The 27897-nt window shown below is 33.4% G+C and overlaps 2 protein-coding genes across 5 annotated transcripts in view; one reads left to right on the top strand and one right to left on the bottom strand.

Moving 5' to 3' along the window:
- The window catches only part of LOC105317122 (carbonic anhydrase 3), a 30745-nt gene that overhangs the window by 1380 nt on the left and 1468 nt on the right, over positions 1–27897 (bottom strand). The window contains exons 1-6 of one of the 2 annotated variants that reach the window (XM_066073107.1): positions 13214–13261; positions 5010–5112; positions 3312–3464; positions 1929–2092; positions 1315–1407; positions 1019–1091 (exon numbers count right to left, since the gene is read on the bottom strand). In XM_066073107.1, the coding sequence (XP_065929179.1) occupies positions 1019–1091; positions 1315–1407; positions 1929–2092; positions 3312–3464; positions 5010–5064 (538 nt within the window). In that variant the 5' untranslated portion in view covers positions 5065–5112; positions 13214–13261. Of the gene's footprint in view, positions 1–1018; positions 1092–1314; positions 1408–1928; positions 2093–3311; positions 3465–5009; positions 5113–13213; positions 13262–27897 lie in introns of those variants that run through there. The other variant, XM_011413668.4, reaches the window with a different exon arrangement.
- On the top strand, positions 12808–20102 carry LOC105317117 (uncharacterized). Of its 3 annotated transcripts, XM_066073108.1 has the most exons (3): positions 12808–13291; positions 17106–17521; positions 17755–20102. In XM_066073108.1, the coding sequence occupies exon 3, from the start codon at positions 17771–17773 to the stop codon at positions 19355–19357; it is 1587 nt and encodes a 528-aa protein (XP_065929180.1). In that variant the 5' UTR covers positions 12808–13291; positions 17106–17521; positions 17755–17770; the 3' UTR covers positions 19358–20102. The 3 variants fall into 3 exon arrangements, with proteins under 3 accessions (XP_065929180.1, XP_011411957.3, XP_019918283.3); XM_011413655.4 differs by lacking the exon at positions 17106–17521; XM_020062724.3 differs by lacking the exon at positions 12808–13291 and having other exon boundaries at positions 15901–17521.

The raw sequence follows: 27897 nt of genomic DNA, 5'->3' as shown, positions 1-27897 counted from the left end.
AAAATGTAAATGCATTTTGATAAATATTTCTGAAGATAATATATTTTGTAGAACGTGAAGCAAGGATAGTCGCCGCACGCAAGTGACGTCATATTTAGATCTTTGGCGTTGTGGTGGAATTTCGTAATTTTGTACTCTATAAAAATTGGCCACGATGCTCTATTTTACATTTTTTTTTAAAGTCACTAATATCTCATTTTGCAATCGATGGGGTAGTATATTGGATATTTTTTAATGAGCGATTAGTTTCTCGAGGTCTCTTCAAGAAGTCATGAAAGTAGCTTTATGATATAGCTCATGACGTAATAACCTAGTTTAACTTTCCTTCAGAGCGTATAACTTCTCTCTATTTAATTTATTTATTAACATGACATATGCTTTTATCAGATATTGGAACCACGTTAAGGGAACCCTGTTCACTCGCTCTTAATTTTAGGTTGATATATCAATTCCAGTATATCTTCTAGTGATTTCTATTCATCAAAGCAAAAAATGCTTCGTATCACTATTCGCATGTCCAACCTTTTTATTCCCTGGTCTGGAGTCAAAAAGCATTGTGTAGAAATCCGAAATGGACGGTAACGTTCCCTATTTTTTTTAAAAACAGTTAGAAAGTGTGTATGGTATATCTGTTTCAAAATATTGTGTAGTTTGGGTCTTTTCAAATTTTGAAATTATGTTATTTTTACACAAATACAAACCCTAAAAAAGACGTAAATTCATTCCGCGGCGATGTCATGTAAATGTATATACATGTATCAGGCTATAAACATCAATATCTTGTTAAGTGTTCAACGAAATTTATTCAAAATTTTACTTCAAATTAGAATTTTGATAAGAAAAATCTTGATCTATCATTTTATACAATACAACACCAGTATTAAACGCGGTGCATAGTGTGACATTACTTTTGGATCAACCCTTGTACGTATGAGATATCGGAAATGCGATTTAATTAAATTCATTTTGAAAAGAATATAAAGAGGGGGAAATTGTTTTGCTGTTGCAATGAACTTACGACTTGGATTTCGAACTTTAGGGACGTAGTTTTGTATAAATGTGTCTACCTCCCCTGGTCCATTGTGTCCTACCTAAAATTAGGAAGGAAAAAAATACAAAATCAAGACGATCTTCTCTCTCCATTTGATATGATTTAAAATGAAAATGACAGTTTAAACGTGTAGGAAGTTGTACAAAGTGACATTAAAAGGTGAACATTTTACGTAACCAAATCATGAGATCATCAAACAAGTTGAAGGTCGACCTTATGAATCAGACTACAAATTAACTACAAGGCCATTAATTGAGATATACCTCAAACAAAATGGACAAGGCCACCGTCCCGTCCATGTATTTCGATGCGTTTTTTGCGTCTCCATATTTTGCGTTGTAATGCACCATATGCAACTGTTCACAAAGAAAGAAGAAAACAGATATTACGAAATCATGTTGGACCTGAAGATAGGAAGAAACGGTGCTAGATTGTTCAAATTTAACATTAAAATAGGTAGAGCAGATTGAAATTATATTGGGCATTACCAAATTGCGAAACAATAACACACCGTAACCTTATCCGAGGCCAATTGAAATTGGAGACTTTAGTTTTTGTATCATTTGTAGTGCTTTCCTGTTGCTGTTTTTATGGATTTCGATATGTATCTGAATATTTTCATTTTACAAAAAATAAATGTATTGATAGTCAAGGACATTTCCACAAACGTTATCCATAATGATTACATGTTTGTTAAGAAAAAAGGGATCTCTAAAATTGCTTTGTACTCACTTAACTATATAATTACTAATCATCATGCAATGCACAACAATTACATTTTATATGCTTATTTTTTCCAAATTGTAAAAATCTCATAGCTAACGATCCCAATACCACATTCTGTCCCACATCAAGGGTTTAATTGATTTGTACTCACCTCAATGGGGAAGAATTTGCCGTCCATGGAGTGTTCGGAGCCGTGCTCAAGGTCATTGCCAAAGTGAAAGTGGATCTGATCAAAGACGTAGATGTCTTTCTCGTGGTGGGGCACTCCGTACAGCACGCGCAATTTCTTGTCGGGGTAGAACGCACAGGAATGGCCTGAAAGAGGCAACCATTGCAGCATGCAACAAATGAGTCATGCATCCCATGGGGATTTAATTTTAGAGAGAAATAAACAAAAATACATTAACGTTGTCCTCTATGAATAAGGATTAGGCTATTTTAGTTGCAAATCTAATAAATAAAGGAATAAATATGACGAATAAACATATAACGTCACTCCGAAACTATTTTCTTGAGATCTTTTTCTGGTATATTGTGTAATACGCCCTGACAATAATTCAGTATAATCAGTGTAATTAATTGACTTCATGTAAAAGCAAAAACACAGTGAAAAGTCGTGACTGAATATAATGTCTTCATCATGGTTATTGTCGAGCCTCTCAATGATTTGTTAATGCTAATTATTCTATCCCTATCATTCATCTTAAAATAAATCTCTTAAGTCCACTCGGATGGTATCGGCCCGCGCCCTTCGGGCTTGGGCTGATACCAACCGCTCGGGCTGATACCAGGGCCGAGATCAAAACAACAGTGTGATATTCTATATGTAAAATACTTTATAGTTTTTTAATACATTGGAATTGCATCCATTTGATATGCAACGCATAAAATGGAACTGAGTCGTAGAGGATAGTTTATGACTTGCGCAATGTTACACAACTTTCTCTTCTCAAGGGAATCAGTTTAGTGTCGAAATATTAACAGGCTTTACTTTAGATATTTTTCATGAAAAAAAATTATCAAACAATTTACTTAAAAGGGGAGGGAGAGGGGTGGTCGTGTTTTTAGTTGTTTTTTTTTATACATGTACCTGTATTTCTACATTTACTTTTAAACAGTGTAAAGGTTTTCTGAATTTAAATTTTACATGATGAGTGGATCGACTTGTGGACCATCCAGCCACCTTAAAGTTTAAGGATCTTTAATTTAACACTGAAGGGTTTATGTGTATGCAATAATTTGTAATTCAAATATTCTTGAAAATATATTTTGTGACTACTTACTTAATCAGAATGTATTTTAAACTTTTGCGAAAGCAAGATATGTCTGTTTAGCATTAATTGTAGGATTTTTGCTTACATTTCTTGAAGAGAAAAAGCGTGAACCTTTTATTGAAAATGATATCTTGTTACTCATCATGTACTTCTTTAATTTCGACATCATTTCATCTAGACCAAAATACATTGCAAAGAGCATCCTAAAGATTAATTATGATTCTGTTCATAAAGTATTATAAATAGAAATAGAAATGTACCATTATTGACAAACGTGCCGCTGGTCCTGATGTTCTCCAGGTTATAATGGATGGTGTAGCCCATTTTACGGAGAACACTCTGTGTGTTAATGTTTATCGGAGATTGTCCTCGGGCTCGGCATTCCTTCCACAAATAGTTCCACATAATAGGACCTGTAGTGAAAAAAACTTCACTTAACGCTGATTCTAGCATCATTTCTTGTGGAATACACAATTCTGTAGTAATCGTTTTTGTTTTAAAAATAAGCATTTGATTGGTGAAATACTTTGTAGGTGTAAAACCTTGTGAAGAATTGTCTACATACAATTTCAACTATTCTTTTGTCCTACATAAAACAAAATTAGTTCAAACGATCATCAAACATAACCTATTTGAATAAACCTATAAGTACACTATGTGTAGTAAGTAAGACATTCCGTATCAAAGACATGCAAATAAATGCAATTTACTCTGAGGCAAACGTTTTCTTTCAGCAAAAATAAACCACCCAGCAAAAGGCGCAGCGAAAGAAGCAGTTCGGATTGTTCTTGGTTAATAGATACGACCTATAAAACTTGAACATTTCGTAAAAAATAAGGTTAAAATCTTCTTTTTTGAGGAATATAAAATCTTTATGCCAACTGATCTTCATTTAAATTTTTATCATTCAAAACGACGAACAGTGAATTCCTCACAAAAAAATTCAGTTCCTCGTTTAGCAAAGAAATAAATAAGAATAGCATTTCATTTTATAGTAGAATTATGATCATAAAAACTGTCGGATTTGCAAAGTAATGATTTAAAATGATTGTCTTTAAGTACCGTTGAGGAAATGTTATGTATCAAGTAAAATTTTATCGAGTGCTAATTAAAGGCGCTTTAAACGATAGGTCTAAAGAAAACTTGCTCGAAATCGATGATTTAGCAAGAAACACAATACACTGACGCCCTGCCTTGGAAAGTGGGACGTTACTTGATGTTTCAGCTCCTTTTAACACAGTCATTACTGTGTCAGCGAAGGCGTTCCTGGCCGATTAATAGAGTTGTATTTGTATATTTAGATATAACGTGCAATCAAATTTAGTGACTTTGTATTTGATTGCATGTACACGTATTTAGACTTATGTCTTAGTAGTTGTTTAAACAAAGAAACTCTGAAATTTCAAATGCACCCAATCGTTTTTTTACAGCTTATATAATTTTCGATAGCCTTTCGCCCTACTGGATGCAATAAATAAAATTCGTAGTTCGAAAGGTTTGTCTCGAGTAGAAATTATTTGCTTTTGAATGAATGTTTAGATTCCATTTTCTGCATTTCATAAATTTATGAAATCTTGAAATAGAAATTACTTGAAAGTTAATGATAATCTAAATTTTATGGAAATATTGTTTTAAAAAATCGTTTTATATGCAATAAAATAGAGAAACACAATACCCGTAGGTTTTAGGATTTTTTTTCATTGCATTTTAACTGACTTATCGGAAATTTGCTGTCACCAAATGATACCAAAAACTTCTCATTTATCATACGAGGGCTTTGTAAATTCGAAAAGTAGAATTTGAAAAATTAGGTAAACATCTGTAATAATGTAAATGCCATTCAATATAATTTTGACAGATTTAATGAAAATGGGACGAAATTACACGTTTGCAAACTATTAAGGTTGTTTTACAAGTTACACACGATCAGTGCCCATCAAAAGGACTTAAGGACTTACCCCTCATGGAGTTAGGGTTGTAGTTAAACTGTGAGTTCGACTCTATTTCAGCCATCCCGGGGTCCTCCTCTCGGATCAGGGTGCTTCCCTTGACCGGAACTAACTGAAACAAAATCAGCAGCCAATGTATTCTACAGGTCAGAAACATTTTGCCGTTGACATTTGTGAGCAGGGATAACATTATTGCAGAGGGAAAAATTATTTGTCTTAGAAAATGGCTGTAGCCCTGTGATCCACTAGGAGGAGGGGCGTTTGTGGCTCCGATCTGACTATTGTGGACAAGGTTCGGTAGTTTTCTCTCTGATTTATAGACTTTACAAACAACTTCCGGTACAGTTGCGTGTTTATGTCAGCGCGGTGATGTTGGCGGTGTAACCGAGTGTTGAAAGTTGTTCACATTTGACACCTTGCTCAGATCGACATCGACTCTTTCACGTCCAGTGTGTTGCTATCTGGGATTTCGTGAGGTTTACGGATCGTGTTTATTTTGTTGTTAATTTCCAGCTCTCACTAATTCCTCCATGTAGTTTTCTGTTCGGTGTTAATGATTCTACATTTTATAGAGACCTTCCACGTCGTGTAATACATGAACAAAAAATCTTCAAAACATGGTTTACATCATCTTCAACAACTGAGGCAAAACATTTTGTTTTCATTTTGATAAATGCATTTTAGTCAACAAATACAAGTCATGTACATAAGCCCGTGAAAACCACGTGACTGATACACCGTTTACTTTCTCAAATTTCGGACACTTTTTTGCAAATATATTAGACATTGTAAACAATGTACATGTACCAGAAATCATGCCTAGCATCACTGCGTATCTAAAATCTGCTTTATCTTGTAATGACCTGTGCATTTTAACTATAAAGAATACAACATGCAAAACAAAACTTATCAAGTTGGAGTGCGATGGTTGTAATGGTGATATCAATGCAGAAAATGTTAAAAGTTGTCAATTTAAGAAGCCATCATCGCAAGCATTCACGTACACTATGACTCATTAAAATTAAACACGATCATGTCCTCACTTCCTGTATATTTTCGATGACCTCTGAACCTTTGCGCCTTCCTGTGTTGCATAATCAAACCTCAAATGGGTCGCCATTTTAGTACTTTGTCGGGAATGAATAGTAGTCAGTTCCATATTTATCTACTGAAAGCCAAAAATAACAAATAAATCTGTTTTCGTATACTACGGGGAGTGTTTGCGAGAATCTGTAGTATGTTTGGCTACCAATTTAACGCTTAATGTCTTAACGTTAACTCTTCGCGGTTTTTCTTGCACATTTTGTTGAACATTAATTATGTGCATAGTGTACACGTGTGTGTATGAAATTTAGAAATTTCATTACACTGGTTTCTTCCGAAATCTTAAATTTAGCGCAAGAAATGAATTGATAATTTGATAAAAAAGGGTTTGTAATGATAAAGTGCTCAAAGTACACATAAAAAAAACCTATTAGAAGAATTTTATACTGACAAATAGATGTATTGATAAAACGATGTAAAACTCAACAGTAAATTAAAGACAGCGCGTTGAAACTGTTAAAGAAGAATTTGTGAGCTCTCATTAAGAATATATAGATATGACCAAGCGATATACTAAGTGAAATAAACACAGCAGAATCTCAGAATTCAAAAAATAGAGATCATGCTTCATTTGAAGAATAAAAAGGGAGTAAACTTTTTTTTTTAAAATGTTATTTTATTGTTCTTCAAAGGAAGCTATTACAATCAATTAATTTTGAAAATAAGTTACAACGGATATAGCTCAATTTTATTTTCGAATGCTTCGGTTCGTCTCAGTCAAAGGATCAGGTGAACTTTTCTGATCAAAATCTGTCTGGCGTCTATCATTCGTGTTGTCATTCTTTGTAAACTTCTAACATACCTATCGTTTTCTTTGGAACAACTGGCTCAATATCACATATATAACTCATGGGTGAAGGGCTTTCAAGATTATTTAATAATGAGCCAGATTTAATTTCCTTGAAAATGGAAAAAAAATTAAGCTTTAAATAAAATAGTCACCATGAAATATAATATCTTTGAGAAGCCTTTAAAAAATGTAGATTCACATTGATTCAAATATTACCTCCAGAAATCAATAATGGGGCTCAAATAGAGATGCAAAAATCAACGTAGGTATATACAGGAGATTTCTTGAAATGATTTTCTCAAGCCTAAGATCCATAATGCTATAATCTATGAAAGTTAACTGCAGAATCCAGAATCAAGTTGTTTCCCGTTTTAACATCCTTTACTGATTAGATAAAAGTTTCTTGAACATAGAAAAAAAATTATTTCCAAGGGCTCCATTTCTTCATTTTTAAAACCATCATAATGCAGGCTTCCTGTTCTATTGTATATATTAAATGTTGAACTTCCTAATTTCTCAGTGTTCTTTTGGTTATGAATGTAGTTCTAACACATTAAAACAGTACTATATTGTACATATTGTAACGTTTATCTCTCAAATGTGATTAAAAAATATAGGTTATCAATGAAAGATTTCATTAAGAAAGTAGCAAAGCATTAGAAAGGCACGGATATATTCAAAATTGCACTTTATAAGCTATAAGATGTGAGACTTGGATCTAAATTTAGAAAAAGTTCCAGATGTCACACATCTAAACGTTTCACTATTTAGGTGTTCCATCTTGTCATCTGTCAACCTCCCTTGTTTCCCAGAATGCATCTTGATAAATGTAGAGGAAACAAAATCAAAATACTAGCAGCCTGTTAACACTACATCAAGGGTGCTTTATTTCCGATATCAAAACAATATTAATATTTCTATGTAAATTTTTATTCAAGTACATAATGTGCTTATACACAGAAAAAAAATTAATTTTTAGTTATTTAATTTTAATTTTATCCATTCAAAGTACTTTACGACTCAAAGGTGAATCCACTGGATTAAAGGACATCTTAAATGAACATAATCTTTTTTTTTAAATTGGAGGGTAAAGGTTTTATTTTCTCAAAATTGTTTCGATTTTCATTTTCAATGTATAAGCAGAATTAAAAAAAAAAATGTTACATTATTTTATTAAAATGTAATACAAACTTAAAATTTGGAACAATAAATCATATAAATTAGTTGATTCAACAACCATGGCAATTCTTATGTTGAATTCAAAATCTGAAATGTCATAAAAATTCAAGTTCCTCATTAAATTTAGTCTGTACAAAAAGTTTGTAGAATGAGGAGGTTTTAGTGACATAGAATGGAATTTTAGTTCTCTATTACTAAAACTCTTTGTTTTTGTATAGAAGTAGTGTCATGTTGTAAATTTTGAATTTACTGGGTGGGTGTAAATACAAAATTTACAACATGACAACAGTTGTCATGTTGTAAATTTTGTATTTACACCCAGCAAATTCAAAATTTACAACATGACAGGAGAATAAGAAAATTATACAAAAACTATCCCCTACAATTTTAAAGTGATTTCCTTTGAAATTTAGTTATTTTTGGAATTTTCCGATGATTTATTTTGCTGAAAATATGAATTTTTTAAAGAATAAAAATGCAATAATAATACTCAGTAGATTAAATAATTGGATTTCATTAGAAATGTTAGATTCTTATTTTTTTTTCATTACTTGATTCAGATTCCATCATAAAAAGAGGTAGGAATTCTGATTAATTTAAAAGATTCATTAACATCAAGTAGCATGGCTCGAAACAGAATTTTGACAGAGACGTCAGGAGAGAGGGATAATCTAGGGACATCGCGGAGGGATAAAACACGTGACCCCAACACAGAAAACAGGCGTAAGTCAGTCCGAGAAAGAAAGAACAGGAAAAGACTACAGTCACAGAGTCTAAATAGCGAAGCGCCGAGTCATTCTGATGAAATAGTTCTACAAATAATCTCTCTCTCTCTCTCTCTCTCTCTCTCTCTCTCTCTCTCTCTCTCTCTCTCTCTCTCTCTGTATGTACTGAGAGACATAAACTATGAAACTGCATTTTTAGTCTAAAATATCTTACCTATCAAAAACGACTTTTTGGGTTAAATTGTGTCTATGTAAAAATATAAGAATTAAATAAACATGTAATTAGGTTGTATTGATTTTAATTCCTTTATTTGTATGCAAAAGTCATTTTTAAATTCGAAAAAATATTTTCAATGGATAAAAAGATATAAATAACACACAAGAAAATAAAACTAAATTAAAAAATTCCTTTTCAAACAAAAAAATATACTATTTAAGGGATTTTTTGGCATTCCCTTTCCAAAAATATCTGCAAATATCAATTACATGTACATGATGTAGCAATGATGTTCCAATAGGACAGAATTATCTGCAAGATAGTTTAAAATTGAAATTTGTCTTACATTTTTTATGTACATGAATTTTTTGAAAATACATGAACATGGGTGATATCGTATTAGATCTAATTTATTAAAGACAAAATAAAAAGCGACAAAAACCCAAAATAAAACTTCCATGTTTTCCACGGTTAAAAGTGAAAGAAAGTTATAATACAACAAACCATCAAAAGAAGAGAGACAAAAGCCGATTGAATTTTTACTTTGAACTAGTGATGATTCGTAAGGATTGAGACTCCTAGATGTTCAATGTAAGCATTCAACATATCATTCTGTTTGAGAAAAGTATGCTTTATCGTATGTTTAATTTTTAACTGCATGTTTAACTAATAAAGACTGAGAGGGCAAAGGAATAAACTGTGTCAAAAAAAAATTGTTCAAATGTCAAATACTTGCACTATTCGTTAGGAAAGTTCATTTATCGTGGAAAAAACCATGTCAGTTAGCAAATTACTGATGTTGTGAGACGTTGAACAGTTCCAATTCATTTGTAGCACCTGTCCAGGAAATGAAAAATGGAGAGAGAGTGCAAGTTAGGTCAGGTAAATGTGTCAGAGGCCATAAATCAAGTCCTGTGAGGACACCGACGTCCTAGGTCGTGTTTATGTTACTGCTCTGAAATCATCGCTCGCCGACATAAGATCTGTTACAGTATGTACCTACATGTCTGCAGAATATGCATATCGACAAGCAATCTCTCTCTCTCTCTCTCTCTCTCTCTCTCTCTCTCTCTCTCTCTCTCTCTCTCTCTCTCTCTCTCTCTGTGTGCACAATAATTGTTCAACAAACTCTCTCTCTATATATATATCTGTAAAACTTACTGAAGTGGTACCGTTAGAAAGTTGAATTTACCAACAGAATAAATCAAGAAAACTGGAAACATAATAAATTAGCAGGAATTTTTTTTAACGATCTAACATCATGAAAATGAGACATATATTTAAGGCCAAATCTGCTTGATTAAATTCCATGACAATGCAATAGCCTTTATCAGCTTCTTGATATGTTTTACAAAATTAATAGTACATTTCTATTTGCACTCAGGGGCCCATATTAAAATCCCCCAGTTCCCCTTCCCGAAAACCCAAAGTTCTGTAATTCCTTATACAAGAAAGATAACTCTTTAAAACTTATCACAAATGAAAAAAATAAGAGCCAGAAACCAATGTATTAAAAATAACATGAAGCAAATGATGTTAAAATCGTTGATTATACTCATTTATAGAGGGATCTCGTCAGTGTTTTAAGAAGTGGGATGGACAGATTCTCGGATCAACAAAAAGGGAACAGGTCACAGATAACTCTGAATGTCACCCCTCACCAACCAAAACGATTCAGTTATAAGACATTAACAAAGTAACACCACTCTATACATTGCATGTTTTCTAATGTATTGGGACACGTTTTTCTATATGTAAAGACTGTAGATAGTTGATCTTTATGGTCTTTAGGTTAATCATTTTTTAGTTCAGTTATGAGTTCTACTTTTTCCTAGAATACATATTTTTCTAGAAGAATTTAAAATCTCTCTCTCTCTCTCTCTCTCTCTCTCTCTCTCTCTCTCTGTGTGCACAATAAATGTTCGACAAACTTCAGCCAAAAACTCATCATTAACAAATCAAATATTAATCAAAAGTTTAAGCACTCAAAGTTGACTAAAGAAATCTGTATATATTTTATTTGTATAGAGAGCACTAAAACGAACTTAATTCGATTCACCGGAGAAAGAAGAACTCTTTTAAAAGCACTCTTAGATCTACCGCAAAAGAAAAAAAAATCCACTATGGATTTGATATTGGAAAATTGAGAGCTGTCAAAAGAAATAATTAGTTTGTTTATTGAAGCGTCGGGTTGTAATTGAGGTTTGAGAGCTATACATTTGACAGCTCTATTTAAATAATCCGTTCTTAGCGCAAAAATTAACTACTAAATTTGGAGGAAAAAAACTTCAGAAAATCATTTAGATGCCAAGATTTGTATAAAAGTGGTTCTTATTAAAGGAAAGTTGTCAATATGTTTTGTTATGTTCTGTGACATAATATTTTTTTAAACTTCTTTGCACGTATTCTTCTACTAGCTGATATCAATATATATCTAATTAATTATGGGGAAAACATAGAGCAAAGCCTATTTTTTAAAATCGTTAACTTAAAAAGGACGTAAAACAACGATTATTGATTTTTATATGAAAGCGTGAGAGAGAGAGAGAGAGAGAGAGATTTTAAACAGGTCATCTGTAAACCTCTGCATGCACATCGTGAAATAAGACATGCAAAAAGAACTCTAACTGTATGCGCATACATGTATTATCAATACTCATGCAGCTGTAAATCGACGTAAATGTATTCAGTATGTCCGATCCCTCTGATAATATCAAAGCGTTCCGCCTTTATGCACCCATTTACATGTAGATTTTTTTTTTTTTAGATCAAACACTTACAAATAAGAATGGTCATGCTATTATAGAACGACATACTTGGTACCTTTCGTAGTTACAGCTAATATAGTCAGAACCTACTCGTTTTTACCAGAATAATGCTATTTTAGGAAATAACCCAGAGACAAGTTTAGATCACATACCAATATAGGTTAAAGAAATCGGACCCGTTCTTTATACCGGTACAATTCGACCCCCCCCCCCCTCAGCAGGGGAGGACGTTATTAATTTCCTATTCAGAAACATGTCCACGCATCCAATATTTGCAATCGAATTATACCCCTATCGTGTTCTTCGCCAACTGGATGCACATTAGAAGCACACAGATAATATATATCCTCGGCATTTGAAAGAAAAATATTTAAAGACCAAATTTCAGCTCTTCATTCGTAATGATTAAATATCCGAAAGAATCGTGCATGCTCACGAATACCATACTTACTACATGTTTTCAGTTTATTAAGTTTTCATTTCAAAAAACTACATGAAAAACAAAATTTGAAATTTTAGGTACATTTGTAATTTATATGCAATGTTAATAAATTTTGATTTCACATATGGATTTTTTGCTAGCACACCGATCAAGTAGATCTCCTTTTTGATGGATATTTTCAGTTTGTTTGTTTGTTTGTTGATGTGAAGGTTTCTCCTTTTATGATGGATGTTATTCCAGTTATGTAACTCACAAAGTAAAGACATTTTTTTAAAGTACAATGGAGGGAGGTAATAAACATGTTTACATGTACGCTGTTTTGTCCTCGTGTTTTTCTCTTACATCCTTCAGTGGACAAGATCTTGACACCTGATATTTTATATTTAAAATTTCTTAATAGAAAGCTCTTTTTCTAACGGAGATTCATAAAATCTAAAAATGGTCATGGTCATCCAGCCTTCTTAAATGGAAAAGATCTAGACACCTTCCGGTCCCGTGACCCCTCTAGTAGCCCTTCATTCCACCTGCCCGCAGGTCTACTTCTAAAAGAGATTTAAATTGTTTAAATTGACATAAATAGCTCACACACGACTAGCGCGGCTTCTCCAATAGTTTAAATATGTTTAAAACGCACATCAAATGAATTGTTTATAGAAAAAATTGACAGCTTGTATTTTACAATCAACAAGCATTAAAGACTGAAGGCCGCGTGTATTGAGTGGGAAATCGCGTTCAAAAAATGATTAGAAGTTAAAGCGATTAAATGGTAGTGAATTTGATCCACATTTTCTCTTAATTTTTTGGAGATAAATACCGAAAAGATTGGGTCACAATTAAAGGAACTTTTGTCAGGACTTATGCGGAGTTGCCAACATTTTCCGAGGACGACAACGCCACGGAGTGAATGGACAGCGAATTCAATACACAAGTCTATGAAAACAGAGCCGTCTTGAGGGGGAATGGAGGAGTTTTAATAATGGATAATTACCTACAACGTCAGTTTAAAGTGCCTCCTCGCTCCCCACTGCTATCCCAGTGCCTGCTATGAAAACACGTGCAGGAGAAGGTAGGTAGCTATATAGTCTATTATCTATACCATCAATTGTTTAATAATTATAAATACAGTTTAGTTTATAGTCTTTGAATAATTTATTGTCCTCTTCTAATTTTAAATCTAAAGTTAAAATTAACACAGGACAAACAATTTCTCATAGAATGATTTTAAACTTCAAATTGAACATAAATAAAAGTCAACATTGTACTTGTATGTGTTGCTGGGGTATTTAGATTAAATTTAGTTAATATCTGCTTAATTTTGTCGAGATTGTTCTTCTTGACGAGAGACAAAGAGAGCATATTTTGTATACATGTATAGAGCATGTTTACATATTTTGAATTATTTCTTGGAATATTTTTTCAAATGCATATGTATAAAGATATACATGTACAATTCATATAAAGAATTGACTGATACACGTACATGGGTATTGTATGTATAATTAAATACACTATTCTATATATGACATTTTAAAAAAACTCAACCTTAAATAGAGCTTTGGTCATTATTTATTAGTTCATTGCACGGACTACTCCATATACCCAAGAACCCAAGGGTGGGAAGGGATGTATGTATACGCAACAGAAATCGACTTATGACACACGTAACCTGATTAGATCTGTTTTTCCTTGAAAAATCAAAGATAGGTAGAGATTCTGAAACTATGATACCTTTTTGGACTCGGTGATAATCTGTTGAAACATTAACCTATTTGGGCTTCCTGTACAATACACTGTATATATTCATATATCGCGATAGCTTCTTCTGGGAATAAAAGGGTTCATATCCAGTGTCGTTTAGTAGATTCTTGGAAGTTGATTGATTTAGATCGTCATTTTACAAGGTTTAGGACATAGCTATATAATTAGCATTCTATCAAAGACATCTGAACACCGCAAGTCGCTAATTTTGCAATCATAAACAATAGGTAAGAACACGTTTGAAATCTATAGAAGTTTATTTTAGATTTTGCAATACAAATGAAGATCTTTTACAGGCTTATTGAATTCAGACGTAAAATATTGTGCAATCTGCCTCATATGTTTATATGTAATGAGTTTAACATAAATCATAGATCACAGGTATTAAACTTTACAAACATGGCAACTTGATCTTGGATCGTTTTAGTCGATGTTTAAGATAAATAACCTTTACATTCAATGTGGTATGGGGCATCTCCATATTGTGATGTACTTCCTACTGTAAAACCCATAAAAATTAACTATTGTAATCTTATAATTTTTTCCATCCCAAAATTATCATGTGACAACGTTGAGCAATAGGTAAGAGCGTAAACTACGAATCTGTAAGTCATAAGCTAGAAACCCGCTTGGACTTTCATTATTTTTACCACTCCAAATTTTGAAAGTATTTTGATAATAAATGTACGTTAATCCACGTTAATATCGACAGGGGTCTAATACTACCTTAAAATCTCTAGTTTTAATATAACCATGTGTAGTTATTGATTTATTTTCATTTTTTCCCCTGGGGTTTCAGATTTTTTTTACAAATTTACGCATAATTGTGGTTGATCAATCCGTCATTTGGCCAGACTTCCTCACATATACAATGTAGACCCTATCTTACAGTCTATATAAGTCATTCACGGATACACAATTATTACCCAATTAATAGTTACAGCTATTAGTCGGCATCAGCTCTAACCTCACGTTTGTCTGGGTTTTATCTTTATAACGTAATACATATTTTTCATTTGTATTTATGTCATTTTTGGTTAACACTCTCGCTACTAGATTTGTGAAGTTGTTAACTCATACCCCATGTCCCGTTAGTAGCAGAAAGAAAAAAGATTAACAATGGGTAACTCTGATCTCTCAGAAATTAACATATCTTTAATTTTCTTTATTTTTTTTTCTTTAATTCATTTTTTGAATCAAGATCTGTATCGTGTACTTGTTGACTTTTTGCGTCCGGCAAAATAAGACTTTCTCTGATAGAAAACCAATGAGAGAGCTAATAAAGAAATTTACATTCAGTTGTATGATATCTAAAATTCTTAAATGATACCCAAGTAAAAACTTCAATTTGTTCAACACTTGCTAACAATCCATATATATGCATATTGTCAATTTGGTAGCAAAAAGTGATCACAAAGAAAATTAAACCATGCATATTTTTTATTATTGACGAAGCGTTTTGCCTTCAAATTGCACACCATAAAAAGTCGCTGTTTTAAATCTCAACAAGTCAAACAATTGACACTTGCAATATCTATTGTTCGGCAAGGAGAAGGAAAATCGATTTAATTACACTTCATAGTTACCGGGAACTGAAGCAAAACTCTCACAGCCTTGAGTAGAAAGAACTTAAATACCAGAGAAACAAAAAGATTTATAATTTGTTCTGCGTTTGGTTAAAAGCCAAACACGCAAAAAAGTGAAGCACGTTGCGTTTTGTGAGTTTCTCATAAAATAAAGAAAGCAAATATATAAATGTGACGAAGTTTTTTACTTTTACTTAAGACGAATATGTTAGGTACCTAAATGGGCTGTGTCATCTTTCCAAAACTTGATTCAAAAACTGAAAATGTAACTTTCTTTGGAATGGGTCTTTTTGTGATAAAAAATAAGAGTCTCTTCCAGATCGTATTCTGTTTTGAGAAAACTTTTAAGAGCTGGATACAAGATTAGTTAATGGTCCGAGTCCCGATACAGACGGGGTAGTGTGCTTTTAACTATCATGGTCCACAAAATTCGAAGGTGAAAAAACATCTTACAGATTTACATTTAAATGCCGATAATTTTACAGCCTTGTTTATAACCGCCGGGGGAAAAACGAAAATTCTTTTGAGCAGGGTGATTGAATCTGTAAGATAAAGCATCGATTTAAAGGGACATTCCTCTTTTTCCGACCAAATATACATAGTTTTGTTGCAAGGAAGTCTTCAATTTGTACAGATAAAAATTGATTAACGGCGTAAAGCTTATTGGCTAACAATGAAGAAATAGAATTACACAACACCACTTTCTTGATCGACACCTGGATATAAATGTTTGTACTAAAATCAGAAAGAACCCCTTTCAGTAAACTTTCGATAAAACTTGAACAAAAAAGTCAAATGCCTTGCACATGGAAAAACAATTATCCCAGCCATTTGTCCCCATTGTCCCAGTTATCTCTCAATTAAAAAAAAAAGAAATCTAACGTATTGATGAAAATATTGCCTTTGTATTCCCATCCTTTGCTTCGTCTTACGGACAAATGTGAAATCTTATCAGTAGTTGGAACTTTTGGTGGTCCTTAAATGTCCAAACCCTTTGATGATTAGAAGAAACCCGTCATGATTTAAAAATTCATCGACCTACACACTTTATTCTCTCCAAACATTCATTTATGAAGTCTTGTTTAAAATCCACAAATTACAACAATGGCCGTTTCTATTTGTTTAAGTTTTACCGTGTTTTCAATTATATCAGCTTTTAAACAGAGAGAGAGAATACCCTTTTAATAAGACAGCTATGAATAGGGCGGTAAGGCCGCCTAGAGGTGTTTAGTACGTAAATAAATAAAACAAAAAGAGGCCACCGCTTCTGTTTCAGTCAGAACTGTTTGCCAAAGAGGACATACCGCGAGCTCTCTGCCAGAAAATCTACCACTACAGGTGTGCCTCCGCCGTCTTCATAAATTTACCTGTATATGAATCTAATAAAATCGTCATTACGTTTCAACTCATGAAGTGAATAATATAAAAAAAAAAAGCTCGACATCGTCTTGTTCTTTTGATGTATGCTACATCCCTACCGCTCCCAGGTGATTATAACGGAACTCTTTAATAATCGAAGGTAAAATCAATCTAAAGGTCTATCACAGACGGCTCAGTGTATCAATGGAAGCAGTGAAAACGCTGACGGCGGGTGTTCGCCCATAACACCGCGGCCGCATGGCTGTGAAAAGAAAGGATTAATAGTAAAATCGATAATCCGAGGCTCGAGACCTAATAATCAGTTTTGTCAGTGGATTATCCAGGGTTTTAATGAGATTCATTCGCGTGTGTGTCTTCAGAAAAGACTAGGGTATTATTTTCACTGTTATAGTGTGAAAACTCTGATCTATAGAGAAGTTGAGATCTCTACCCCGTCATGTCCTGGGCTTGTATGTGTGAAGAAGACTCTACAGTCTATTCCTTAGATAGGAATTATTTACCAAATACTTTTATCAAACGGATAAACTTTTGTTGACACACCAGGTTACCTTTTTTAAAAATTACTTGTAAAGGTAAGTCGTCATATTAAATCTTGCATCAATATAATTATGTGACTGGACCTAAATGGTCCGCATGTAAGGAAACCATGCTAAAGTGCCATCATATTGTTTTCATCTGAAATCAATATGTTCAATTTGTAGTTTACCATCCCAGGTTGTATTGCATTGTTTTAATTGCCACGTTGCGTGTGTAGAAGCTTTAGACAATGTTAAACATCTATTTAATCATTTTTATTCTGTTACAGGGGGACCTCGTGGACAATGACCACAACGATCATGAAATCTCGAATCACCGCCTCCCTAACGGTGCCTCCGGGGGACGCACGCTCCTCCAGGGCCTACAAGAGAAACCAGGTCGTGTATCCACAATGGATGCGGACTTTGGAGGAGAAGTACAAGCGGCTTCACATGAAGATACGGAAGTCGACGTCATCGATGACGTACATGTATAACTCGAGTCTGGGACGGAATATAACGGAACAGAAAACGACGCGTGCGTCGGGTGTTAGCAGCAGAAACGAGGCTCCGAACAAATCAGTAACTTACTCTAATCAAAGTGCTCTAAAGCAGAACCCATCAACCAATCCTAGGCCCACTCCGTGTTCTTCCGCGACGAAAATTAGGATCGCTGCCACGGAAATTTCGGACGGCCCTGAAATTGCTAGGGACGTTTTTGATAAGGAAATGGTGAACCCGTGTTCGTGCTCTTGTGAAAAGGATTTGGAGACCAGGTCTCTAGATTCAAACGGCAATTTTAATAACTCATGTGTTCATGAATGTAATTGTAAAAGCGGAAGCGATCCAATAGAACCGTCTCATACTTTATTGGAACCATGTGATGACAATATGAACAATGTGAATGGAGTGCACCTTGAAAAGGTTGGATTGAAAACCAAATGTAAAAAGGTCAATATAGCACCGGTTGAGCAGGTGGAAAATCAAACATCGATCGAAGTTGACGATTGTGACGGCCTTATCAGTGGCAAAACTAGCAGTCCTTTCATTACTCAAATTGGTCCTCGAAAATTTGCTCCTCGAACCAAGACCTCTGTTAGCAGAAGAAGCACCGTCACCCAAAAGACATCCAAATCCTGTCCTCCGGCGATGGAGCTTGATGTCACAACTCCTGGCCATGTTAACCAAAAAGCAGTTCCAACCTTGCGGGCAAAAAGTGCGTATACTGGTAAACCAAAAACGTTTCGATCCTCCAAAGTGTTTTCGAGAATGTCGCAAGAGGCTCAGCACGCTATGAGTGAGACGATGAGAGAACGCCAGGGTCTAAAAACGCCAAACAATGACGTAAAAACTCAACAATGGATCGAAAAGAATTTTTGTAACCAGGTGGACGTGAATAAAACCAACGCTCAAGATAATTCATATGTAAAGCAAAGTGATTCAGGTGTCGAAAGACAACGCAATAACTTTTGTTTGGATGAGGACGTCTACGACACGAATTTTAATTTGAATGACTCACTTCCGGACGATTCCTGCTCAGACTCCGATGTTTCGGTCACCACTAGACGGCGCCCCATCACTGCCGCAACCAATAAAACGCGACTTCCGTCCATCCCATCGGATTCAACAGTAGGGGAAGTTTGTACATTGGGTCAACTCAAACACTTAAACTTAAGACTACCGGGCATTGGGCGATACGAAATTGCGACGTTGAGAGAAAAAACTTTTGAAATAACACCACCCGGATTTGACATTAGGTATAATGATATCGCAGTATTTGAAGAAGGAGAACGCGAAAATGAACTTCCGTCAGAAGATATTCGCGAAAGAGCGGTACAAAAGTGTCAGGATTGGTTAGCAAGATACAGTCCTCAAAAAGAAATGACGTCATGAATTTATCTTTTATCATGCAAGTGAAAATGCGTTGTGTTAAATTCGTCAATCTTTTCCTGACATCAAATTTATTTAGTATTATATGCCTTCAGTATATTATAATAGATATTTGTTTTAAACAAAACATATCCTCGAAGTTTTCAGTGGCTGCCCTGTATGAGTCCGCCCAATGGTCTGTTTACATGGTTCTGTGTGTACAGGGTATATATTCCGTCCATTATTTATTAACATAGAATATTTATACACTTTAACAGTATTGATATGTCTGGGTTATTTACAGCTGGTATTTATTTTTTTTTACCTTGAAATGTATAACATTTGTTTTAAGACTTAGTTTATTGACAACATTTTATCTTGGGCTTCGACTTAAAGGTCAATATTAATAAGAAAATTTGTCATTATGGAATTTTATATATAAATCGCTTTATATGTGCTCAACAAGATATTTATCTTCATAATCCATTTTATTTGAATATACAATCTTTAATATAACAATGGTGGTAAATTGTTTGCATTTAGTTTTTTTAGTTGTATTTATTGTCATATTAATTCATTTTTGTGAGTTTCCACTGCAATATTTGTATGTTTGTATGTCTTCATGCATATCATTACTATGATGCAAATATGTAAGTATTAATTTATTTATGTTTTGTATTCTCTATGTTGGAATTTGTTAAAGTTCTCGTTATATATAGCAGCTTAGTCATACGATGGCTAACACAGTGAATTAAACACTTTAAACTAGCCTTTGTTTTACAGTATGATTCATTCTGGCAAAAAAATGCCTTTCCGGGAAATTCCGACATTTCGAGAGCTTTGTTGGTTCAATTTTAGGTCAACTGTTGAGGACCGCATTATTACATTATGAACGGAAAAACATGTGGTATATGTAAGATTTCAAAACGGAATTTTTTTTTGAACTAAATATAAAATTCACAAAAAAACATCAATTTGGTTCACTGCAGAGAGCAGAAAAGAAAACTCACGATAAACTTGACACGACATTTAATTCAATTAAGTAAAATTATACTTTTGTTTTGTGTTATTATTATCATGCTTCAATAATCTTATTCGAGATTAATTTGTTTTCATTTTCCTAAGAGCTTAACTTACATACATATGCGTTTGAATATATAACTGTGTTAATCTGATATTATTTAACGATTAAATGTAGACAACCTGTCCAGAAAGTGTTTCTGATCCACTCGCTTCTAAACAAAGATTCAAAGTTGTCTTCAACCTCTTTTGTCTTTTTTTTTATTAACGTAAAGGCGTAAGCATACATTTTCTCAATCCTATAACTTGCAACAACAGCTTGCACAAAGCAGTGCAACATTTTTAGCTGGAATTTGTTCATAACAAAAAAGAATTTTAATCTATCCAAAAAAGATTAATGCCAGTGGTGGTATAGAGGCTTCCCCGCCTCTCCTTGTAATCTCGACTTGGCACTGTTTATCGTCACTTAATCCAGATTCCACTTACATTCTAATTTTGACCTCTCTAAATCTTACTAAGCTCTTTAAAATCAACATGGATCGTCGGGCTTTTTGTGTAATGATCTCTCTCTCTCTCTCTCTCTCTCTCTCTCTCTCTCTCTCTTTCTCTCTCTCTCTTTCTCTCTCTCTCTCTCTCTCTCTCTCTCTCTCTCTCTCTCTCTCTCTCTCTCTCTCTCTCTCTCTCTCTCTCTCTCTCTCTCTCTCTCTCTATTTGATAGGATGAAGTGGTATACATATGGAAATGAAACGCATCCGGTTTTTTCTTGTGCGGGAAAAAAAGACAAATAATAAATAAAAGCCAAAATATATGGCATATATTGAACGCATCAATTTTTTCTGACATCTATTATGTAACATTCATATCGATCTGCCTTAAAATATTATATATTCAATTTGATAAATATGCATAGCATTTAAAAAAAAATACAGTTAATTACTGTTTACTTCCAGTTACATTTATTTGCTAAATACGGAAATTAATTTGAATATGTGATATTATTTATTTAAAAGTTGACCGTGTGAAAATATATATAGACTTAAATATCTAAACAATATCTTTTTATACATGTATTCTTTAATTTGATAAAATATTTATTTTGATGAAAAAAGTTTCAACACATTAAAATTCTCTACAAAGCCTTTTGAATTAACAAATTCAAATTCTGGCTAGTAATTATATAGGATACAGAAGATCTCTGTATTATTTCTAAACCAACAATTTTCAAAATATATTTCTAATAGACAACCCTTAGAATGGTTTTTTTTTTCAATAAAATTCTCACAAAAAACCCTTGTATTCCTTGTTCTCATGAGGAGAATCACAATCTTAGTCACCCAGCCCCCGTGAATATTTTGTTTTTCGGACAAAATGTCTCTATCGCCTTGGTCTACAGACCTCCTTCAGTTTGTCAAAGCTTCTCATATAAAGATATTATACGTATTTCTAAAACATAAATGTAAACACGTTATAATGCACCATACAAAAGGACAGAGGCACTTCCAATGCTTTTTGTAAACAGAAACACCGGCCCACTTCAACTCTGAAAAAAAAACCTTGAAATTGGCGGAGTTATTTAAAGACAAGTAAAATATTTATTTTGTATTTCATGAACAGGTCTTTGGAAATTCTAAAAGGCAAATACCTGTCGGTTTTCTATCGGTCCTAATTGGGAACATGCGTCTAATATTTAAACTTGTTGATTTTCGTCTGTGTTATAAGAAGTGCTAATTATTTAAGAATCGTTTAAGTCCTCACTTTTTCGGACGAAAGGCAGTCCCATTCATAATAGAAATACTACAGTGAGGTGCAAGCCAGCAAGTCTGCCCTTCTTGGTTTGTTGGATTTTTGAAAGAGGCGTTGCTCCTTTAAGGGGTTGGGGAGTTGGGGGGGGGGTAATTTTAGATGACTTGTCATTATTCATGTAAGCACGCACATAGAAAAGTGACTTCTGCATGTTCTAACCTTCCCGATTGCACACGAAGGTCAGTTAGATTCATTGACACATAATAGGGAAGCACGGGGGGGGGGGGGATGTCTCTGTGTTCTCTTAATGAATATTCATGTACAATGTTTACGCGTATTCATTTTCTGTCATGAACCAAGATAGAGTACTGTAGTTTCATCAATATTCGTTGAATACCAATTTTCGTGGATTTCGTCGTTAAGTTAATCCATGAAATGAAATGTTCATTGAAGTGCAATTTCCATTATCATTTTGTATTGATAGGGTCATTGGCCAGGAATTTAGATATCCTTGAAACTGATTTTCAATTTATCCACGAAAATTTATCCCCTCGAATATTAATGAAACCACATTATTTAGCTATAAACTGTTATTAAGTAAAGATAAAACATATATTTCACCTTCTGAATTTGGGTACGTTCCTACTTTTTATATAGAGCTTATCTTCTAAAGGAGATCAACAAAGTCTAAAAATGGCGACGACAATCGAGCACCCTCAAAAGGGCGGCCATATTTAGACCAAATTAATCTCTTTTTGACAAGAGCTCTGTTTAAACATACATGAAAACATTCAAATTTTTAATCTAAAGTATTTTTTTTTACACGAAATAATAGTTAATGGTAAAAAAAAAAGCATAATACTTAATTAAGATTTTCATCAAATTGATGCGTGACTTGTGACCAGCCTCCTTAATGTCTGTAAAAAAAAACTTTGTATTTTTCTCCATTTGTGTCGTCAACTTTCCTTACTGCTGGTCAATACATTTTGATACAAAAGATGTGTTATTGATGAGAATGGTGTTTTTCAATACAACTGCTCTCCTCAGATACTTCTTAATGTTTCAGTATAAATACTTAAGCAAAGAAATTGAATTTCAGTAGTAATTGCTCAATGAAAGAAAACAACCCTTCTTGACTACTAAGTACATATCAGTTTCAAAATTTAAAAAAAAGAACTGCAGTTGTTTAAATCTGGGTTATTGAATATGCAGGTTCATGCAAACCCTTTGTTTTAAACCCAAACAACTGTGATTGTATGCACCTAGCAGGTGCTTGCCGACCCGTGGAGACCCTCTAGTTTATGTGTTGCTGTTGTGTCGCAGGATAAGTTCATATCTCACATGTCGTCACCCGGAAAATTGGGGGCATCCATTGTTCTTACACGCGTCATCGACAACGCCATTGTTAGCAATTAGCGATTCTGCAGTTATACCGATCCCGAAGATAAAATAGCGCAGGTATCTGATCGAACAATCAAGGGTATAATTTACGACGTCTGAAAGTTGAAGACCATGTATACAATGATGGTTCTTTTCATGTTTGAAGTTACTATATCGACGTTAATATAATTATCCATAAAGCAAAGTTTTATGAATATTCAATGATATACGTATAACATATTTATAAGCATTAAATGTGATGTTTGCCATAATGTACATCATTTATTGTTCATAATGTAACAATGACTGTCGACTCTCCTGATTGATATTGGTTTTTTAACGCATTGGATTTCGATATGTAAAGTCACTTTCTTAATCACAGCAAGGTCATTTAAAGGCAAACGAAGTCGTTTTTTTCTCGTTATCAGACGTTGTCGATTACAAAACATCGTTATCGAATTAACGACGACGTCAAGAATATAAATGACTCTCCATTATCAACAAACGGTTACTGGGGAAATCGACCGGAAGTACTGTAGATTGTAACAATGCAGGGCGGGGTACCAGCTTAGTCACCACTATTAATGAATACACAGCAACTGTGAACTTTTTTAAAAGGTATATTGTTTAAACGTTTCATTCATCGAGCTTTTACAATAAACTTATGTCAAATGTAAAATCCCTTCCATTTTGTTTTCTTTTGAGGTTATCTTTAAGCTAAAAAAATGAGACCTTACGCCTGGTTTTAATCTCTTAGTATGTACAACCAACATAGTTTATTCAACAAATTTGACCCTGTCCTTGAGCCATGAGTTAGCGTTTTTACATGCCGAAATCTATTCTTTAAAAACAATTTTATGATGAAAGCGTCAATGATCAATTTAGTTTATGTTTACGACATTCTGAAAATCAACATGTAAACGAAATCCTAGCAAGCCTACATGATGGTTTTTTTAATTAGATCTTTCTTGAAAGCAGTTTGGGTTAATATAACAGCTGTAAGTGATGACTACTGATTTTGTAAAGCTATTTTGTCACATACAGATATCATAATAAACCATTTAGTAATGACATCAAGATGATTACATGTTCATGTTAAATGTTAGAATAAGTGGAACTTGATACTGGAGTAATTATAGGGAAAATGGAAAAGACATTCATATTTCATTATGGACGCTTTACCGTTAGCGCAGTTTGATCGCAGCAAAATCCTACATATTTTATGAACAAGACTGGTATGCTTCAGAAATGGACCTCTATCACGAGCTCGCGCCTTTGATCGTTTGTTTCACTCTCACTCAATGACCTAGGGATCGATATTCTGGCTTTAAAAATTAATTCTGATGAACTTGGAGGATGATCGACATCGTCCAAAACGGCTCACTTTACTTGAACTTAATAGAAAAATCGCATGTTGAGTTCCCATTCTATCAATTTCTAGAAATAGATGTATGGTAAAGGATATATGGAATGAATAATGCAGTGTTACGAATAGAACCAGCATTTCTGTGTACAATAGTCAGTGATAAATCTTGATAATGTAAACTGTCTTTTGAAAAATATCGATTTCGTGAAAGTGAAATTATTACAATGAAAACCATACAAAGGACATTGTTAATCCCACGATTTGCAAGGTTGTTCACTTAAAAAAACAGACGAATACTTTAAAACCAACAACACACTAAGTCTTGTGAAAATAATATTATTAATTTTTTTTTTTAATTAATAGTTATATATTTTGTTGTTGATGCGTTTTGAATTTTACATGAGACTAACGTAAATGCAATATGATGCTGTCAAACTTTTTAAAAAGTTAAAGATGTTTTTCTTTTTCGTTGGTAATGATAATATTTGGAATGATTTGGATTTGTTTTTTGTTTTTTGGTGGGTTTTTTTTATAACATTTTCCCTTAAATGAGTGTATGCATACAAGATTTTCGCCAGTTTATATTGCTTGTCAATGATACTTTACTAGTTTTCAAATTCAATATTAATTAATAGATACGATTTCTTTAGTGATTTTTTTATGTTTAAGAATATGCTTTATGCTTATGTTAGGTAGGTAATTATTTTGTCGTAAAAAGGTTAGTGAAACCCGAGTGGAAGCAGTTTTAATCTAAAAAAATTTGAAGTTTTATGAATTCGATATCTTAACTTCAGTCGAAAAAGATCAAAAGTCGTTTTTTGTTTTCTCTCTCTAAAAATCTCAAACAATCGTTTTATCTTAGAGTGTTCCATTAGAAATGAAGTTCGTTGGTCTACTTTAATAAAAGTCTCTAAGTATCAAAACTAGCCGATCTTATTCAATTATCTCTTAAGTAATGCCTAATATCTCACAATCTCATTGCATCCTTTCTCGTACACTTGGAAAGATCAATGCATTGAGTGAGTCCTTATTTATCTACTCAAGAAACGCACGATCTCGCCCTCCAAAATTAAAAGAGTTTCACAACAAAAGAACTTCATTTTCCCTTTCCTGCAACTCATAAACTACGATTTGCAGTGACGTCATGTTGAAAACAAATTTTGGACGTCCATTCATTTATGATATAGTATTATGAATTGTCTACGTTGAATGGCTTTTCATCAGCTTTTCTGCTTAGTAAGAATAATACAATAGCTGCTTAAAACTCAGGATGTCAGATCGTATTTAAAGGTAACTCAATCAATGCATTGATAGAAAGTGGTCTGTCGTTACGTGACCTCTGATTCGACAAAGTAATGAGTAATCTATGTGAATATAGATAAATAAGCCTTTATGATAATCTATATTCCTATTGCCTTCCATTCATTCAATTTGGCCCTGTTATAAGACGTGTCATTTTAGAGGAACTGTCAATGCGTTATGATTATAAAAATAAATGGTTATTATTAGAAGCGAATTCTGAACAAGAACATTAACATACAGCATAACAAAGTGATTCATAAACGTACGAGATGGGCTAGTTGATATGTTTTACAAAAGGAGCAGGAGCATCGTGCTATGAAAATGAATTTAAAAGTACTTTGTTACGTAATTCAGGTACTGAACAGTGCATTGATATCGCAATACACATACATGCAGCACTGATAGATAGCCTAAAACTGTTGTTAAGGGGAGGGGAAGGGGGTCTACTTCCGGGGGATGGGGGGCGGGGCACTCGAATTATGGTGAATAATAATTACTCATAATTCGTCAAAGATATTATGGAAAATTTGAAACCAATTATCTCCATTTTTATAATGAAAATGGGGGGTACAGTTATAATGACCCTCTTAGTTTCATGGCATTGTTGTCTGTTTTTACAAGTGACAGGTTGAAGGAACAACAATTTTTAATAACAGGTTTATTTCCCTAAACATAACTAGTTTAGTTTTAATTAGCGCCAATATGAACTACAATAAGTTGCCATAACTGAATATAAATTGAGGTACAGTGTCATCATTGTTTACAGGTTTTATGTACATTAAAAAACTACTTTCAAAATCATTGCAATCCTATCAACTAAAAGCACATTTTCAGACACGGGTAAACATGAGTTAAGGGTTGTGTAGAGTATCATTTTTTGCTTATAATAAATGAGTTAAAGGTTTTTGCAGAGGTATCAGTTTTTGGTGATTTGGTGACTACACCGAATTTTTATGTCCCTTTTTGTGTCAGTGTGTCAATGGCGGCCTTCATACTCCCGCAGTAAATCATAAAAAAAACCCACAAGGTCTCATATTTACGTATTAGATGATGATGTTCTAACCGTAAAACAGTCGGTGTTGACGGGGCCCTCGCGCTAAGGACGATACGGAATTAGAAAAGAGCGTTACATTTGTATGGAACACATGTGTCCGATTTCCTTTTTAACCAATGTTTTATCTTATAATGTTTTTCAAGATTATTTTAGATAATTCTTCCTTTTGAATTTGATATGATGAAATGGTTTATCTAAAATTGAGGTAAAAGACACTCATCACTAATGAGAAGAATGTTTTAAGGTACTCAAAATCTCAAGATTAATTTTGATAATAGATAAACATTTTGATAATAGATAAACATTTTAAAGCAATATGAGCTGCAATTTTCATGCTGAATTTTTTTTTTTACGAAAATGTTATTTTCTACTAAAATGACAAAAATATCATGGTTTTGAAATTTTTGTTAGCCATATTTTGTGGTAAAAGCCGTAAATAAGCCTTAATTGAAGCAAAAATGAATTATTGTCGTCCTGTACAAAAACCTGATCTACTATATATTCCTTAGAAGAGAAATCTTTCTACAAACAAAAACTAATGATTTTTTCAAATCTTATTTATCATAAAATTTTAAGTTACATGCAGTCTTTACATACTAGCAGGTTTTTGAAGCAAAATAAAATTCTAAAAAATACAGCTCATATTGCTTTAAAATATTTTCTAACATTGCAACATGACTGCAAAAATGAATGGCAATG

This window comes from Magallana gigas, chromosome 10 (assembly GCF_963853765.1).
Source record: "Magallana gigas chromosome 10, xbMagGiga1.1, whole genome shotgun sequence".
Classification (NCBI taxonomy): Eukaryota; Metazoa; Mollusca; class Bivalvia; order Ostreida; family Ostreidae; genus Magallana; species Magallana gigas.
This window is presented reverse-complemented; position numbering and strand designations above follow the sequence as displayed.